General features: G+C 49.2%; 1 protein-coding gene across 4 annotated transcripts in view; it reads left to right on the top strand.

The window, feature by feature from the left end:
- The window catches only part of RGL2 (ral guanine nucleotide dissociation stimulator like 2), a 256,218-nt gene that overhangs the window by 183,913 nt on the left and 52,911 nt on the right, over window positions 1-19,394 (top strand). For all 4 annotated transcript variants that reach the window (XM_078641622.1, XM_078641625.1, XM_078641624.1 and 1 more), the window contains one exon: window positions 1,647-1,840. In XM_078641622.1, the coding sequence (XP_078497748.1) occupies window positions 1,647-1,840 (194 nt within the window). The remainder of the gene's footprint in view (window positions 1-1,646; window positions 1,841-19,394) is intronic.

Here is a 19,394-nt window from a genome sequence, read left to right as displayed (position 1 = left end):
ATGCTTGTTGTATATTTGAAGGCATGTCCGGACCTGTAACACAGCATTGGTTTAATTTAACCTTCTCTTGGTGAGCCAATATGAGGTATGGCCCCTTTAGTTACATAGTTTGAGACCTATATCATGCAGGCTGAATAGGGCTTTTTTGTTTCTGACTTTAATGTACTTACACCGGCTGCCGGAAGTCCATCGGTAAGATGGCCGCCGGCAGAAACATGAAAGTTCGCACTACTCCAAATAGAGGGGTAACACCGAATAGTAGGCCACGCTTGTGGAGGACCTGTCCACCAAACTCTAAATCACCCTCTCTCTCTTTGCGGTTGAATTTCAGGTAGTGATGAGTTATACACCTCTGTTTTAGAGTCCACAGAATAGGGGTGAGTTTCTTCCAACTCAATCGTTGCTTTCGCGGGGTGTCGTTTCCCATATTTTGGGAGTAGGAGGCAGACAACAGGTACCATGCTCTTGGAAACTTTTCAGCAAATAAATCCTTGAATAGAGAGACTTTTTTGTTGAGTGGGAGTTTGATGTCAGGGGAAGCAAGGGTGGTCATAACTTGGCGAATCAAAGAGGTTTCGGAGTTTCTCAATGAGTCAGTTTGGGCTTTGAGAAGCTCGGCTCTATATTTCTTTTTAAAGTTTACTCCTGGCTGCTTGTTGATCTCTGACGCTGTTTTTGGATGTGATTCATTAACAACTAAAATTACATCCACAGTCCCAACGGCGGACTCCTAGCTCTGCACCTCACGCTCGTTCCGACAGATCCGGGTCCTGCGCAATACTCCGCAGCGCCAGCCGTTGCGTGACGCCTCTGTGCTCCAGATCGATTACTACAAGCCAAGCTGAGCGTTGTTTACTATAGAACTTTTGAAAAAGCAATTCGAAAGAAAGTATTTTTTTGATACTACATTGAGTCTATTGGCCTTCATTGCCGGACGCACCCCCACTCCCATTAACAACCAAAAGTACACAAAAAAGTGATGGATGAATGCTTGAATTAATCTCAGCCACTGGTAAAATTACTTTAGGCCACATCCCAGTCCATCATTATTTTGCTCACCATGCCACCACAGTTTGGACGCACCTATATGCCAATCAGCCTTGAGCCTTCTCCATTGGGAACAGTCCAGCCCGAACTGGCCGGCCAAGTCCTCGCTGAGCCGGAATACAAGCAACCCCAGACCAGGTGTGCCCTAGTTTGGGCTAAAAATCCAGGTGTAGGTTGGTTCCGGTGGCCCTGGGCCCACGTCTTCTAATCACCTTTAGTGTGTTTGATGCAACTCCCTAAGTGGCCATGGGTATGTCCAGATGAAGGCCCTTTGCTCAGTGTGCTACTGGAACTAGGCTACACCCGACTGAACCAGTCAGAGCGAAACCGGTCTTGGGCTGCTCTGGCGATTTGCATATCTGAGGTGGTAGAGTGGGCGAGAGAGCTGTGGGTTGGAGTGCTACCTCGCGTGATTGGCAGTAGTTAGACTTGGTGCAAGCTTCCTCCCATCACCTCTTGTGTGTATGAGTCGCAAACACCCATCAACACCTCTTCACTGTAAGAATACCGTGCCTGTTTGAGAGATGCACCTCTGAAATGTGAGGTGTGAACACACACAGGCTTCATATCTCACCTTTGTATCCCATCTCCTTTCACAGGCGGACAGCGAGGCGCTGAAGGACACTCCCGAGTCTCCCAAGGTGCGCATACTGAAGGGCGGCACGCTGCCGAAACTTGTTCATCATCTCCTCGAGGCCTTCACCATGGGAGACACGTCCTACGTCCCGGCTTTCCTGGCCACCTTCAGGGTCTTCACCAGTGTGGAGACTGTCCTGAAGCTCCTCCTGGACAAGTGAGTATACGGGAGACCCCCGCTCCAGGGCAGGGTCCTGTTAGTCCTACTTCATTGGGGTCAGACCTTGCAGGTACCTTGAGTCCCAGGGGGCAAATACAACCCTTTGGAGAGAAGGGGTGTTGGCAGGTGTCTCTCAGTCTGCCCCTGAAAAGTTAGACTCTAGCAGAAGGGAGTGTGAGAAGTTTGATGAACCAGTTAGTATACATAGAGCCCAGGCCCAGACCCTGAAATCAGTATGCACACACTGTTTGTTTTTGCTATATCATTTATTATACAGTGTGGGCCCAATTCACAGAACTAACTTTAGACAAAATCCTAAACTTACTACCCTTTTGGTATTCACAGAAGGCACTTACTCATTTTGGTATTCACAGAAGTTAAGAGCCCTAACTTTAGGACTCCTAAATGTCTTTTTGTGAATACCGAAAGTCTTAAAGTTAGGATTTTTCTCAGTTTAGGAGTAGTAAAGTTAGGACTCATAACTTTAGGACTCCTAAATGCCTTCTGTGAATACCGAAAGTCTTAAAGTTAGGATTTTTCTCAGTTTAGGAGTAGTAAAGTTAGGACTCATAACTTTAGGACTCTTAAATGCCTTCTGTGAATGCCGAAAGTCTTAAAGTTAGGATTTTTCTAAGTTTAGGAGTAGCAAAGTTAGGACTCCTAACTTTAGGACTCCTAACTTCTGTGAATACCGAAATGAGTAAGTGCCTTCTGTGAATACCAAAATGAGTAAGTGCCTTCTGTGAATACCAAAATGAGTAAGTGCCTTCTGTGAATACCAAAATGGTAGTAAGTTTAGGATTTTGTCTTAAGTTAGTTCTGTGAATCGGTCCCTGTTTGTCTACAATTCATGTGCATTAGAATGATGCTAAGAATTAACAACATCTCAGACATAATTACACAAATGACGGCAAAGGTTAAATATGCCTCAATCACATTTCATCACGTATGGATATCCTGCTAGTGGGTTGTACCCAGTGTTACGTAGGTTTTAGACGACATGCCAAGTCAGGTAATGCCTCCCCGGGCCTGAAGGCTGACGTTCACGGCTCAGCATCGCCTACAGCTACGGGTCCATTTGTCTGACCCCACCAATTCCTTATAGGGCGTATTCATCAAAATGTCATGAAGCGCATCAAGCCGCCTGCTGCGCTGCATAACAGGGAACGGGCAGGAATGCGCTGTATTTAACATAATATGATGCTTTCCTGTCTTTTCCCTCGCTGGCGCACACTGTGCGGCCCAGCGCCAATGCAGGCACGCCTGTACCGTGGTACAAGGGTGTCTGCTTTTTAAGCAGGATTGCTTTTGTGCAGGAAGACACACCTTCCTGCACAAAAACAGCCCCCCTCAATGCAGCACACATAGAAAGAGGAAAAGACAAGGAGAAATAAAGATATTTGTCCTTGGTGGACACCACTTGGGGCGGCGAAGCATGTTGGTGACTTCCCAGGTCTGCCAGTGGTGGTAAATTTGAGAAAGCACCAAGGTGGGAAGACCCACGCAGCGCCCAAGGAACGCCTCCCTGGGGCAGAGTAACGCAGTGCAGTGATTTGTGCTGCGCTGCGTTACTCTAGATTTATCAAGCCGCGCAGGGCCACGCAAGGTGGCCGCGCATGGCTTGATAAAACGCACTTCAGGGTGGTGTCGCTTTTGCACCCTGTTGTGAGGTGCAAAACCGACGCAGCACTGTGATGAATATGCCCCTACGTACGGCACTAAAGCAGGGTTTTCAATGGCGCTAGGAGTGTTTGGGTCATGCTCGCCTCCTGTATCTCGACACAGGACATCTGAACAATCCTCCTTGTTCTCAAGCGCTGGCAGAAACTTGCTGCGATTTTCCTTCCTTCATCTTACAGGAAGTGATCATGGTCCCTTGTAGGTAATGAATATGCTACTTACCAGTATGCATCTGTTCTTGGCATGTAGGGCTGCTGACATTCATATCTATAGCATAGATCGCCGCCTAGTGTTGGGTCCGGATGATTGCACATTGTTGTCCTGGAAGAGTCTTCGAAGTATCACGAGATAGGTGGCTCCTCCCCTGGACTACAGTGCGCATGGGCATCGACTCCATCCCCAGATTGTTTTTAGCCATTGTGGCAAAGATGGAGTGTAACAGTGTGAGCGATGACCATGCTAAGAGAAAGTGTAAATTCTGCAGCTGCTACAGGCGCCGGGGAGGAGGGCGGGCGATATGAATGTCAGCAGCCCTACATGCCAAGAACAGATGCATACTGGTAAGTAGCATATTCAGTTCGAGGCATGTGGGCTGCTGAATTCATATCTGTAGCATAGAATATATAGCAGTCTCCATCAAACAAACGAGGACGCTACATCCAGTCTACACGAGAGAGAACGCTGTTACCGACACCGCACAAGTCTGGTCATCTTCCGGAAGTTCTCATTTGGCCCCTGACTTTGACCACCTATCCGCTCCATCGCATCTTGCTGTCGATTAGCCTGCTATATTTCTTGCAGCATTTATCCCTCACCAACGGGCGGGTCTACTCAAACTACAAGTCCCACAACACCTATCGACCGTAAACGCACGGCTAACAGCTTTCATTTGATATGCAACCTTGCGCATGAAGCACGGCACAATCAGCGCTCCTTAAGAACGTTACAAAAAGGAATGAACAAACCCTCATTTCGTGTACAGCGTACCTCAATATCCGAAAAGAATTTTTATGATTGTGGCCCCATGCCCCGCCACATTTTAACAGAACTTTGATGGTACAGTCCTGAAGAAGACACAGCCCCACGTGTCGAAACGCGTCGACAGGAAACCATCCCTTTTTCATATTTTTTATATTGTTTAAAGTTCAAAAATCCCTTTTTAAGTGTTAATCATGTATTAAGGTTGTTCTAACCTCCAACATTGAATATACAGTTTTATCATAGTACATTTTGTGTATAGATCCTGAGATATTAAAATCAATTTTTAATTTAAAAATATTTGTATAATGGTTTTGTAGACATCATGTCTTGCACCGAAATAAGCTAGTACTTTTTGTGCATGCCTGGGTATTTTAGTTCACATACACATATATAGCAGTCCCTCCATTAGCGGCGGCCGCCTGTGCCAGCTGCAGACGTCTGAAAAAGTGTTTTTAGAACAGCCTGCCCTACAGCTGCCTGCTGCTTGGAGTGCACATCTACACAGTATTGTTTAGTAAATGTGTGTGGGGTAGACCATGTGGCTGCTCTACAAATGTCTTCCAAAGGGATATTTCCGAGGAAAGCCATAGAGGCCCCCAACTTACGGGTGGAGTGGGCTCTAGGGGGGACCGTTAAAGTGCGCTTAGCTTTTTGATAGCAGATTTGAATACATTTAACGATCCACCTGGCTATACCCGCTTTGGAAATGGGGTTGCCCTTGTGTTGGGCAGAAAAGGCAACAAAGAGTTGTTTCGTCTTCCTAAAATCTTTGGTTCTATCAATGTAGTACATCAAAGCCCTTTTGACGTCAAGAGTGTGGAGCATTTTTTCAGCCACCGTCTCTGGGTTTTGGAAGAACACGGGCAGTTCAATCGTTTGGTTGACATGGAACTGCGAAACCACCTTAGGAAGAAATTTAGGGTTAGTGCGCAGCACCACCCGGTTGGAGTGAATTTGTATGAATGGCTCTTGGACAGTGAGCGCTTGGAGCTCACTAACACGTCGCAGTGACGTAATGGCTATTAGGAAAGCCACTTTCCATGTTAGGAACTGAATCTCGCATGAATGTAGAGGCTCAAAAGGTGGACCCATCAGTCGGGTGAGGACCACATTAAGATTCCACTCAGGAGCAGGAGGGGTCCTGGGAGGAATGACACGCTTGAGCCCTTCTAGAAAAGCTTTAATGGCAGGTACTCAGAAAAGGGAGAGATGCTGCCGGTTTTGGAGATAAGCTGCAATGGTGGATAAATGTATCCGAATGGAAGCATATGCCAGATTGCATTTGTAAAGATGCAACAGATAACAAATGATGTTGTGCGTGGACGCGTCAAGCGGGTCAATGTTGTGTTCCACGCAATAAATGACAAACCCCTTCCATTTCGCTGCGTAGCATGCTCTGGTGGTGGGCTTTCTTGCCTCCCGTATGATATCCATGCAGTCAGGAGGCAAGTTGAGGTAGCCAAACTCTAAGACCTCAGGAGCCAGATCGCCAGGTTGAGCTGTTGCAGATCTGGGTGCTGAATGTCGCCATGGTTCTGCGTCAAAAGTATGTGTGTGAGGTGCAGCCTTTGATGCGGTACCACGGAGAGTTCTAGAAACGTGGTGTACCATGGTTGGCGGGCCCACGTTGGAGCAACCAGGATGAGCGTCATCGAGTGTTGCTTTAGCTTTCGTGCCACCAGCGGTAGTAGAGGTGCTGGGGGAAAAGCGTAGGCAAATCTGCCTGACCCGTTCATCCATATCGCATTGCCCTGCGACTGTGGGTGCGGGAACCTGGCGGCAAAGCTTTGGCATTTTGCATTTTCCCTTGTGGCGAACAGGTCTATCTCTGGATGACCCCACTGCTGGAAGTACAGGTGGAGCACTGATGGATGTATCTCCCACTCGTGCATCTGGTGGCTGTACCTGCTGAGCAGATCCGCCATCACATTGTCCTTGCCTGGGAGGTGTTTCGCCATGAGGAAGATGTTCCCCTGAATGGCCCACTTCCACATGCTCTGAGCCAGATGAGACAACTGTGGAGAGTGTGTACCACCCTGCTTCTGAATGTAGTACATGGCCGTCATGTTGTCCGTCCGGATCAACACGACTTTGTTGCACAGATGTACTTTGAATGCCTTCATCGCCATGAAGATTGCCAGTAGCTCCAAGTGGTTGATGTGCATCTTCCTTTGCTGTGTTGTCCATAGTCCCTGCACTGTGTAGTGGAGCGCATGAGCTCCCCAGCCCTGTAGAGAAGCGTCCGTTGTTAGGATGATTTGTGGAACAGGCTCTTGGAACGGTCGGCCCTTGCAAAGGTTGTGTGGATTCCACCAATGCAGAGAGGTGTATGCCCGACCGGTCACCCACACTAGGTCTTTCAACTGTCCTTGAGCCTGAGTCCAGTGATGAGCCAAGCATTCTTGGAGCGGACGCATATGTAGTCTCGCGTGCGGGACTATGAAGATGCAGGAGGCCATCATGCCTATCAACTGCATGAACACTCGTGCTGGAAGCGAGTGTTGCGGTCTGAATTTCTGGATCAGCGACTGAATGCTGTTGATCCTCACAGGATTTGGCTGAGCTGTGGCTGCCAGAGTATCTATTGTCGCACCCAGATACTGCCGCACATGGGCTGGCTGAAGGTGCGACTTTGGATAATTCAGCGAGAAACCCAGATTGTGAAGAAGGTGAATGGTGTGGGACATGTTGGCAGCGCACTGCTGGGCTGACTTTGCTTGGACAAGCCAGTCGTCCAGATAAGGGTAGACGTGAACGTTCTGTCTCCTGAGGTGCGCTGCCACTGTCGCTAGGCATTTCGTGAACACCCTGGGTGCTGTGGTCACTCCGAAAGGGAGGACCTTGAATTGGTAATGCTGATTCTGAATGGTGAATCTGAGGTATTTTCTGTGTGAGGGATGTAGCGGAATGTGAAAATATGCATCTTTTAGATCTAATGTTGCGAGAAAATCCCCTTGATTGAGCAACGGAAGAACCTGCTGCAGCGTGAGCATATGAAAGTGTTCTGAGAGAATGTACTGGTTTAGGGGTCTGAGGTCCAGAATAGGTCGCAGGGACCCGTCTTTCTTTGGGATCAAGAAGTACAGGGAGTACACTCCCGAGCCTCTTTGTTCCACTGGTACGAGCTCGATTGCCCCTTTTTGCAGCATGACGAGTACCTCTTGCTGCAATAAGTGCAAATGCTCTGTTGACATAGGACGGTGCCTTGGTGGGATGTTGGGTGGAGTGGACGTTAACTCCAGACAATAACCGTACTGAATAAGTTTTCTGACCCACCTGTCTGTGGTGATGGATTTCCAGACTGGCAGGAACTGTTGGAGTCTCCCCCCGACAGGTGTTGTATGGTCGGGGGGCAGTGACAAGGCGTCACTGTTTGTTGGTGACGGAGGATCGGGAGTTGTTGTTTCCACAACCTCTGCCCTTGGCGCTGTTGCCGCGATAGCCGCCTCTACTCTGCTTGTTGTAAGAGGGTTGTGCACCACCTTTCATGTACTGTGTTTGCTGGGACATCTGGCCTCTGGAAACACCTCTATTGCTTGAGCGACGAAAAGTACTACCCCTGAACTGCTGGGACTGGAGAGCCCCCATGGACTTAGCAGTCTCTGTGTCTTTCTTTATTTTTTCCAGGGTGGTATCCACCTCAGGGCCAAATAAGTGATCAGGGTTTACAGGCTGATTGAGGATGGTGGTTTGGATCTCTGGTTTGAACCCGGAGATTCTGAGCCAGGCCTGACGTCTCAACATCACACTTGTATTAATGGCCCTGGCCGCGGTGTCTGCTGCGTCCAGTGCACATTTAATAGAAGCATTTGAGATGAGCTTCCCTTCCTGAATGAGCATCTCCGCTGCCTCCTTATACTCGTCTGGCAAGTGTTGTAACAGGGTCTCAAGTGTATCGTAGTGCGCCCTGTCATATCTGGCCAAGAGTGCCTGAGTGTTTGAGATACACCAGATATTCGCCGCTTGAGCCGCCACCCTCTTCCCTGACGCTTCTAGCACTTTAGATTCCTTGTCAGGGGGAGGAGCATCACCTGTAGTTTGTGAATTCACCCTCTTCTGGGCATTAGAAACAACGAGAGAGTCCAACGGCAACTGGCCCTTGATGTATGTAGGGTCGCCAAGTGCCGGACGATATTTCTTTTCAATTCTGGGGTTTATAACCCTGGCACGTGTGGGCTCTTTAAAGATGTCCGCAGCATGTTTCAAAACCCCCTTCAGCATTGGCAGAGTCTTGACAGTCTTTTCAGATGTGGAAAATGTATCAAACAGAAAATCCACTTCAACAGGGTCAGCATGCAGCTGGATGTCGTGATTTTTAGCTGCCCTCTCAATTAGAGCATTAAATGCCACAGAATCCTCAGTAGGCGAGGTTTTAACAGTATATACTTGAGTGTCCGGGGCAGTTTGCGGATCCCTTGGGTCCCCAGCATCTACCATGAGTCATGGTGATCTTCTGGATCAGTGTCAGCAGGGAAGTTGTACTCTTCATCCTCTCCTTCCCCAGCCTCCACATCAGAGTAAGTGGGTGAGGTTGGAGCAGTGTCTTGAGGCCTTGGATAAATAGGTTCAATCAGAACTGGGGAATCCGTAGAAGCCTTTTTCCTCTTTAAAGGAATGGTGTAGGACTCCATAGGTTGTGCCGGTGTGATCTTTCGCTTGTAGATGGAAAGTTTACTGGTGTCGGCGTCGATAAATTGCTCCGACTGTTCCTCCACCAGGTGTTGTCGGTGTTTTGTGCCGACAACTGCAGGTGTTGGCTGCGGTCCCGTGGACACCTTCTTGGGCGCGTCGTCGACAGTTCTGGGCGCGAACGCCTTCGGCGCCACCTTTGGCGGCAGCGTGAACTGGATCGGCGCCGTCGACTTTGGCGGTTTTGCAGCGGGCTTCGGGGTGGAAGTGACCTTCGGATCGACCGCGGAAGCCTTGTTCCTGATGCGTTGCAACGAGTCCGATACCTGCTTTGTGAAGGATGCGGACGGTTTCGTCGAGCCGACAGGTGTTCTCGATCCACCAGCATGTGCAGACTCGAGAGCGACATTACTTTTGGCCTGATCCGGGTGACGTGCTGGGTCGACAGCCTTTGGAGCTTCAGGTCCTTTGGTTGTGTCGACGGCCTTTGGCGCCGATGGTTTCGGGTCGGTGGGCTTGACAACCTTTTTTGGCACCCCAGTCTTCGGCTCGACGCCCTTGTGCGACTTCGGTTCGACGCTCTTGAGCGACTTCACCGGATCGACAACCTTCTTCGGCTTCGGCTGGCCCGACGTGTCCGAAGACGCGGAGGCGACCAAAGCTACAGGCGTCTTCTGTGTCGACGGCGTCTTGATCACTTTCGGTTTCGTCGAGCCAGAAGCTTTCACATTCGGTTTCGATTTCACCAATCGCGGCTCCGTAGGAGGGACCGTAGCCGGGCCCGTAGGCGAGACCGTGGATCCAGTTGCAAGATCTTGGGTAAGGCCATGTGGCGATCCCTCGACCTGAGCCTTAGTGATTGTTCGAACGGGGCATAGCTCTTCCCCTGAGCTATCTTCCGTGGCCCCATAGACCTCATCGTCGTCTCCTACCTCGTCGACGACGTCTTCTGCATCGAGCATTTCTACGTCTGCGTCGTAGTTGGAGTCGATCTCCGTCGCTGGAGTTGAAATCGGCTCCCGATCGTCCTGCTCGTCTGCTTCTTCCCCCTCGAAAATGTTCACCGGGGCAGGGGCCGTCAGCTGGGCCTCCTGGCGCGCCACGCGCCGAAGTCGAATCGTCTTCTTGGAGCGAAAACGGGAACAAGCCATACAGTTGGCTTCGTCGTGATCCGGCGACAGGCACTTGTTGCACACCGGGTGGACATCGATGTGGGGATACTTCGAGTTGCACACGGGGCATCTCTTGAACGGGCTCCGTTCTATGTTGATTCGTCGAAGTTTGGCTGCGTTGACTAGGCCTCAAGCACCGAAGATCCACGCGGGTCCTCCGGAAGTCCGACTCAGGAACTGAGCCGGAACAGAGCTGGGCACCGAACGCAACAATACCGACGATATAGGAAAGGCCTTCGGGCCTAAATAAAGTTTCTATCGATTCCGATCTTGAGTGATCAAATATGCATCCGAACCCAATGGTGGAAAAAAACAATCTGGGGATGGAGTCGATGCCCATGCGCACTGTAGTCCAGGGGAGGAGCCACCTATATCGTGATACTTCGAAGACTCTTCCAGGACAACAATGTGCAATCATCCGGACCCAACACTAGGCGGCGATCTATGCTACAGATATGAATTCAGCAGCCCACATGCCTCGAACCTTCCTGCTTCCGCGCTCGCAGTCAGGACGCGCATATCATGTTAGCGTGAGTTCAGATAATCTCATGGCAATCCAGGCCCAACCCTGTTAGCGGCTGCCACTAAAAACAACATGGAGCTCTGCTTTCCGGGCTCTAAGTGAGGACCAAGCATGTATGACGTTTGATCCCACGCGACATGCAATCAGGTCTGTACTGCGTGTAACACACACAGACCTAGCCACACACTTCAATCAAAGTGCACATCCAAAAGGCTGGCAGGCTGCCAAAATGTGTCTATCTTCTCCTCGAAGCCTTCACGAAAGGGGATACTTCATACGTCCAGGCCTTTCGGGCTTTCTTCAGGGTCCGCACCAGCTTGCAGGCTGTCCTGGACTCCTCCTGGGGAGGTGAATGTAAGCAAGCCCTGTACTCCTGGACAGGTGAATGTAAGCAAGCCCTGTACTCCTGGACAGGTGAATGTAAGCAAGCCCTGTACTCCTGGACAGGTGAATGTAAGCAAGCCCTGTACTCCTGGACAGGTAAATGTATGCAAGCTCTGTACTCCTGGACAGGTGAATGTATGCAAGCACAGGACAGGTGAATGTATGCAAGCCCTGTACTCCTGGACAGGTGAATGTAAGCAAGCCCTGTACTTCTGGACAGGTGAATGTACGTAAGTGCTGTACAGGTGAATGTAAGCAAGCCCTGTACTCCTGTACAGGTGAATGTAAGCAAGCCCTGTACTCCTGGACAGGTGAATGTACGTAAGTGCTGTACAGGTGAATCTAAGCAAGCCCTGTACTCCTGGACAGGTGAATGTAAGCAAGCCCTGTACTCCTGTACAGGTGAATGTAAGCAAGACCTGTACTCCTGGACAGGTGAATGTACGTAAGTGCTGTACAGGTGAATGTAAGCAAGCTCTGTACTCCTGGACAGGTGAATGTACGTAAGTGCTGTAAAGGTGAATGTAAGCAAGCCCTGTACTCCTGGACAGGTGAATGTAAGCAAGCCCTGTACTCCTGTACAGGTGTAAGCAAGCCCTGTACTCCTGGACAGGTGAATGTTAGTAAGTGCTGTACAGGTGAATGTAAGCAAGCCGTGTACTCCTGGACAGGTGAATGTACGTAAGTGCTGAACAGGTGAATGTAAGCAAGCCCTGTACTCCTGGACAGGTGAATGTAAGCAAGCCCTGTACTCCTGGACAGGTGAATGTAAGCAAGCCCTGTACTCCTGGACGGGTGAATGTATGCAAGTACTGTACAGGTGAATGTATGCAAGCACACGACAGGTGAATGTATGCAAGCACAGGACAGGTGAATGTATGCAAGCACAGGACAGGTGAAATGCAAGCACAGGACAGGTGAATGTATGCAAGTACTGTACAGGTGAATGTATGCAAGCACAGGACAGGTGAATGTATGCAAGCACAGGACAGGTGAATGTATGCAAGCACAGGACAGGTGAATGTATGCAAGCACAGCACAGGTGAAATGCAAGCACAGGACAGGTGAATGTATGCAAGCACAGGACAGGTGAATGTATGCAAGCACAGGACAGGTGAATGTATGCAAGCACAGGACAGGTGAATGTATGCAAGCACAGGACAGGTGAATGTATGCAAGCACAGGACAGGTGAAATGCAAGCACAGGACAGGTGAATGTATGCAAGCACAGGACAGGTGAATGTATGCAAGCACAGGACAGGTGAAATGCAGGCACAGGACAGGTGAATGTATGCAAGCACAGGACAGGTGAATGTATGCAAGCACAGGACAGGTGAATGTATGCAACCACAGGACAGGTGAAATGCAACCACAGGACAGGTGAATGTATGCAAGCACAGGACAGGTGAATGTATGCAACCACAGGACAGGTGAATGTATGCAAGCACAGGACAGGTGAATGTATGCAAGCACAGGACAGGTGAAATGCAACCACAGGACAGGTGAATGTATGCAAGCACATGACAGGTGAATGTATGCAACCACAGGACAGGTGAAATGCAACCACAGGACAGGTGAAATGCAACCACAGGACAGGTGAATGTATGCAAGCACAGGACAGGTGAATGTATGCAAGCACAGGACAGGTGAATGTATGCAAGCACAGGACAGGTGAATGTATGCAAGCACAGGACAGGTGAAATGCAAGCACAGGACAGGTGAATGTATGCAAGCACAGGACAGGTGAATGTATTCAAGTACTGTACAGGTGAATGTATGCAAGCACAGGACAGGTGCATGTATGCAAGCACAGGACAGGTGAATGTATGCAAGCACAGGACAGGTGAATTTATGCAAGCACAGGACAGGTGAATGCATGCAAGCACAGGACAGGTGAATGTATGCAAGCACAGGGCAGGTGAATGTATGCAAGCACAGGACAGGTGAATGTATGCAAGCACAGGACAGGTGAATGTATTCAAGTACTGTACAGGTGAATGTATGCAAGCACAGGACAGGTGCATGTATGCAAGCACAGGACAGGTGAATGTATGCAAGCACATGACAGGTGAATTTATGCAAGCACAGGACAGGTGAATGCATGCAAGCACAGGACAGGTGAATGTATGCAAGCACAGGGCAGGTGAATGTATGCAAGCTCAGGACAGGTGAAATGCAAGCACAGGACAGGTGAATGTATGCAAGCACAGGACAGGTGAATGTATGCAAGCACAGGACAGGTGAAATGCAGGCACAGGACAGGTGAATGTATGCAAGCACAGGACAGTTGAATGTATGCAACCACAGGACAGGTGAAATGCAACCACAGGACAGGTGAATGTATGCAACCACAGGACCGGTGAAATGCAACCACAGGACAGGTGAATGTATGCAAGCACAGGACAGGTGAATGTATGCAACCACGGGTCAGGTGAAATGCAACCACAGGACAGGCGAATGTATGCAACCACTGGACAGGTGATATGCAACCACAGGACAGGTGAATGTATGCAAGCACAGGACAGGTGAATGTATGCAACCACAGGACAGGTGAAATGCAACCACAGGACAGGTGAATGTATGCAAGCACAGGACAGGTGAATGTATGCAAGCACAGGACAGGTGAATTTATGCAAGCACAGGACAGGTGAATGTATGCAAGCACAGGGCAGGTGAATGTATGCAAGCTCAGGACAGGTGAAATGCAAGCACAGGACAGGTGAATGTATGCAAGCACAGGACAGGTGAATGTATGCAAGCACAGGACAGGTGAAATGCAGGCACAGGACAGGTGAATGTATGCAAGCACAGGACAGTTGAATGTATGCAACCACAGGACAGGTGAAATGCAACCACAGGACAGGTGAATGTATGCAAGCACAGGACAGGTGAATGTATGCAACCACAGGACCGGTAAAATGCAACCACAGGACAGGTGAATGTATGCAAGCACAGGACAGGTGAATGTATGCAACCACAGGACAGGTGAAATGCAACCACAGGACAGGTGAATGTATGCAACCACTGGACAGGTGAAATGCAACCACAGGACAGGTGAATGTATGCAAGCACAGGACAGGTGAATGTATGCAACCACAGGACAGGTGAAATGCAACCACAGGACAGGTGAATGTATGCAAGCACAGGGCAGGTGAATGTATGCAAGCACAGGACAGGTGAAATGCAGGCACAGGACACGTGAATGTATGCAAGCACAGGACAGGTGACTGTATGCAAGCACAGGACAGGTGAATGTATGCAAGCACAGGACAGGTGAATGTATGCAAGCACAGGACAGGTGAATGTATGCAAGCACAGGACAGGTGAATGTATGCAAGCACAGGACAGGTGAATGTATGCAAGGACAGGTGAAATGCAAGCACAGGACAGGTGAATGTATGCAAGCACAGGACAGGTGAATGTATGCAAGCACAGGACAGGTGAAATGCAGGCACAGGACAGGTGAATGTATGCAAGCACAGGACAGGTGAATGTATGCAAGCACAGGACAGGTGAATTTATGCAAGCACAGGACAGGTGAATTTATGCAAGCCCAGGACAGGTGAATTTATGCAAGCCCTGAACTCCTGGACAGGTGAATGTATGCAAGCACAGGACAGGTGAATGTATGCAAGCACAGGACAGGTGAATGTATGCAAGCTCAGGACAGGTGAATGTATGCAAGCTCAGGACAGGTGAATGTGTGCAAGCACAGGACAGGTGAATGTATGCAAGCCCTGTACTCCTGGACAGGTGAATGTAAGCAAGCCCTGTACTTCTGGACAGGTGAATGTACGTAAGTGCTGTACAGGTGAATGTAAGCAAGCCCTGTACTCCTGTACAGGTGAATGTAAGCAAGCCCTGTACTCCTGGTCAGGTGAATGTACGTAAGTGCTGTACAGGTGAATCTAAGCAAGCCCTGTACTCCTGGACAGATGAATGTAAGCAAGCCCTGTACTCCTGTACAGGTGAATGTAAGCAAGACCTGTACTCCTGGACAGGTGAATGTACGTAAGTGCTGTACAGGTGAATGTAAGCAAGCTCTGTACTCCTGGACAGGTGAATGTACGTAAGTGCTGTAAAGGTGAATGTAAGCAAGCCCTGTACTCCTGGACAGGTGAATGTAAGCAAGCCCTGTACTCCTGTACAGGTGTAAGCAAGCCCTGTACTCCTGGACAGGTGAATGTTAGTAAGTGCTGTACAGGTGAATGTAAGCAAGCCGTGTAATCCTGGACAGGTGAATGTACGTAAGTGCTGAACAGGTGAATGTAAGCAAGCCCTGTACTCCTGGACAGGTGAATGTAAGCAAGCCCTGTACTCCTGGACAGGTGAATGTAAGCAAGCCCTGTACTCTTGGACGGGTGAATGTATGCAAGTACTGTACAGGTGAATGTATGCAAGCACACGACAGGTGAATGTATGCAAGCACAGGACAGGTGAATGTATGCAAGCACAGGACAGGTGAAATGCAAGCACAGGACAGGTGAACGTATGCAAGTACTGTACAGGTGAATGTATGCAAGCACAGGACAGGTGAATGTATGCAAGCACAGGACAGGTGAATGTATGCAAGCACAGGACAGGTGAATGTATGCAAGCACAGCACAGGTGAAATGCAAGCACAGGACAGGTGAATGTATGCAAGCACAGGACAGGTGAATGTATGCAAGCACAGGACAGGTGAATGTATGCAAGCACAGGACAGGTGAATGTATGCAAGCACAGGACAGGTGAAATGCAAGCACAGGACAGGAGAATGTATGCAAGCACAGGACAGGTGAATGTATGCAAGCACAGGACAGGTGAATGTATGCAAGCACAGGACAGGTGAAATGCAGGCACAGGACAGGTGAATGTATGCAAGCACAGGACAGGTGAATGTATGCAAGCACAGGACAGGTGAATGTATGCAACCACAGGACAGGTGAATGTATGCAACCACAGGACAGGTGAATGTATGCAAGCACAGGACAGGTGAATGTATGCAACCACAGGACAGGTGAATGTATGCAAGCACAGGACAGGTGAATGTATGCAAGCACAGGACAGGTGAAATGCAACCACAGGACAGGTGAATGTATGCAAGCACATGACAGGTGAATGTATGCAACCACAGGACAGGTGAAATGCAACCACAGGACAGGTGAAATGCAACCACAGGACAGGTGAATGTATGCAAGCACAGGACAGGTGAATGTATGCAAGCACAGGACAGGTGAATGTATGCAAGCACAGGACAGGTGAATGTATGCAAGCACAGGACAGGTGAAATGCAAGCACAGGACAGGTGAATGTATGCAAGCACAGGACAGGTGAATGTATTCAAGTACTGTACAGGTGAATGTATGCAAGCACAGGACAGGTGCATGTATGCAAGCACAGGACAGGTGAATGTATGCAAGCACAGGACAGGTGAATTTATGCAAGCACAGGACAGGTGAATGCATGCAAGCACAGGACAGGTGAATGTATGCAAGCACAGGGCAGGTGAATGTATGCAAGCTCAGGACAGGTGAAATGCAAGCACAGGACAGGTGAATGTATGCAAGCACAGGACAGGTGAATGTATGCAAGCACAGGACAGGTGAAATGCAGGCACAGGACAGGTGAATGTATGCAAGCACAGGACAGTTGAATGTATGCAACCACAGGACAGGTGAAATGCAACCACAGGACAGGTGAATGTATGCAACCACAGGACCGGTGAAATGCAACCACAGGACAGGTGAATGTATGCAAGCACAGGACAGGTGAATGTATGCAACCACGGGTCAGGTGAAATGCAACCACAGGACAGGCGAATGTATGCAACCACTGGACAGGTGATATGCAACCACAGGACAGGTGAATGTATGCAAGCACAGGACAGGTGAATGTATGCAACCACAGGACAGGTGAAATGCAACCACAGGACAGGTGAATGTATGCAAGCACAAGACAGGTGAATGTATGCAAGCACAGGACAGGTGAATTTATGCAAGCACAGGACAGGTGAATGTATGCAAGCACAGGACAGGTGAATGTATGCAAGCACAGGGCAGGTGAATGTATGCAAGCTCAGGACAGGTGAAATGCAAGCACAGGACAGGTGAATGTATGCAAGCACAGGACAGGTGAATGTATGCAAGCACAGGACAGGTGAAATGCAGGCACAGGACAGGTGAATGTATGCAAGCACAGGACAGTTGAATGTATGCAACCAAAGGACAGGTGAAATGCAACCACAGGACAGGTGAATGTATGCAAGCACAGGACAGGTGAATGTATGCAACCACAGGACCGGTAAAATGCAACCACAGGACAGGTGAATGTATGCAAGCACAGGACAGGTGAATGTATGCAACCACAGGACAGGTGAAATGCAACCACAGGACAGGTGAATGTATGCAACCACTGGACAGGTGAAATGCAACCACAGGACAGGTGAATGTATGCAAGCACAGGACAGGTGAATGTATGCAACCACAGGACAGGTGAAATGCAACCACAGGACAGGTGAATGTATGCAAGCACAGGGCAGGTGAATGTATGCAAGCACAGGACAGGTGAAATGCAGGCACAGGACACGTGAATGTATGCAAGCACAGGACAGGTGAATGTATGCAAGCACAGGACAGGTGAATGTATGCAAGCACAGGACAGGTGAATGTATGCAAGCACAGGACAGGTGAATGTATGCAAGCACAGGACAGGTGAATGTATGCAAGGACAGGTGAAATGCAAGCACAGGACAGGTGAATGTATGCAAGCACAGGACAGGTGAATGTATGCAAGCACAGGACAGGTGAATGTATGCAAGCACAGGACAGGTGAATGTATGCAAGCACAGGACAGGTGAATGTATGCAAGCACAGGACAGGTGAATTTATGCAAGCACAGGACAGGTGAATTTATGCAAGCCCAGGACAGGTGAATTTATGCAAGCCCAGGACAGGTGAATTTATGCAAGCCCTGAACTCCTGGACAGGTGAATGAATGCAAGCACAGGACAGGTGAATGTATGCAAGCACAGGACAGGTGAATGTATGCAAGCTCAGGACAGGTGAATGTATGCAAGCTCAGGACAGGTGAATGTGTGCAAGCACAGGACAGGTGAATGTATGCAAGCTCAGGACAAGGGAATGTATGCAAGCTCAGGACAGGTGAATGTATGCAAGCACAGGACAGGTGAATGTATGCAAGCACAGGAGAGGTGAATGTATGCAAGCTCAGGACAGGTGAATGTATGCAAGCACAGGACAGGTGAATGTATGCAAGCTCAGGACAGGTGAATGTATGCAAGCACAGGTCAGGTGAATCCATGCAAGCACAGGACAGGTGAATGTATGCAAGCACAGGACAGGTGAAATACAGGCACAGGACAGGTGAATGTATACAAGCACAGGACAGGTGAATGTATGCAAGCTCAGGACAGGTGAATGTATGCAAGCACAGGACAGGTGAATTTATGCAAGCACAGGACAGGTGAATGTATGCAAGCACAGGACAGGTGAATGTATGCAAGCACAGGACAGGTGAATGTATGCAAGCACAGGACAGGTGAATGTATGCAACCACAGGACAGGTGAAATGCAACCACAGGACAGGTGAATGTATGCAAGCACAGGACAGGTGAATGTATGCAAGCACAGGACAGGTGAATGTATGCAAGCACAGGACAGGTGAAATGCAGGCACAGGACAGGTGAATGTATGCAAGCACAGGACAGGTGAATGTATGCAAGCACAGGACAGGTGAATTTATGCAAGCACAGGACAGGATAATTTATGCAAGCACAGGACAGGTGAATGTATGCAAGCACAGGACAGGTAAATGTATGCAAGCACAGGACAGGTGAATGTATGCAAGCACAGGACAGGTGAATGTATGCAAGCACAGGATAGGTGAATGTATGCACGCACAGGACAGGTGAATGTATGCAAGCACAGGACAGGTGAATGACGCAAGCACAGGACAGGTGAATTTATGCAAGCACAGGACAGGTGAATGTATGCAAGCACAGGACAGGTGAATGTATGCAAGCACAGGACAGGTGAATGTATGCAATCACAGGACAGGTGAATGTATGCAAGCACAGGACAGGTGAATGTATGCAAGCACAGGACAGGTGAAATGCAACCACAGGACAGGTGAAATGCAAGCACAGGACAGGTGAATGTATGCAAGCACAGGACAGGTGAAT

Source organism: Lissotriton helveticus, chromosome 5_1 (genome assembly GCF_964261635.1).
Source record: "Lissotriton helveticus chromosome 5_1, aLisHel1.1, whole genome shotgun sequence".
Lineage (NCBI taxonomy): Eukaryota > Metazoa > Chordata > Amphibia > Caudata > Salamandridae > Lissotriton > Lissotriton helveticus.
Note: the sequence above shows the minus strand (reverse complement) of the source record. Positions and strands in the feature narration are given on the sequence as shown.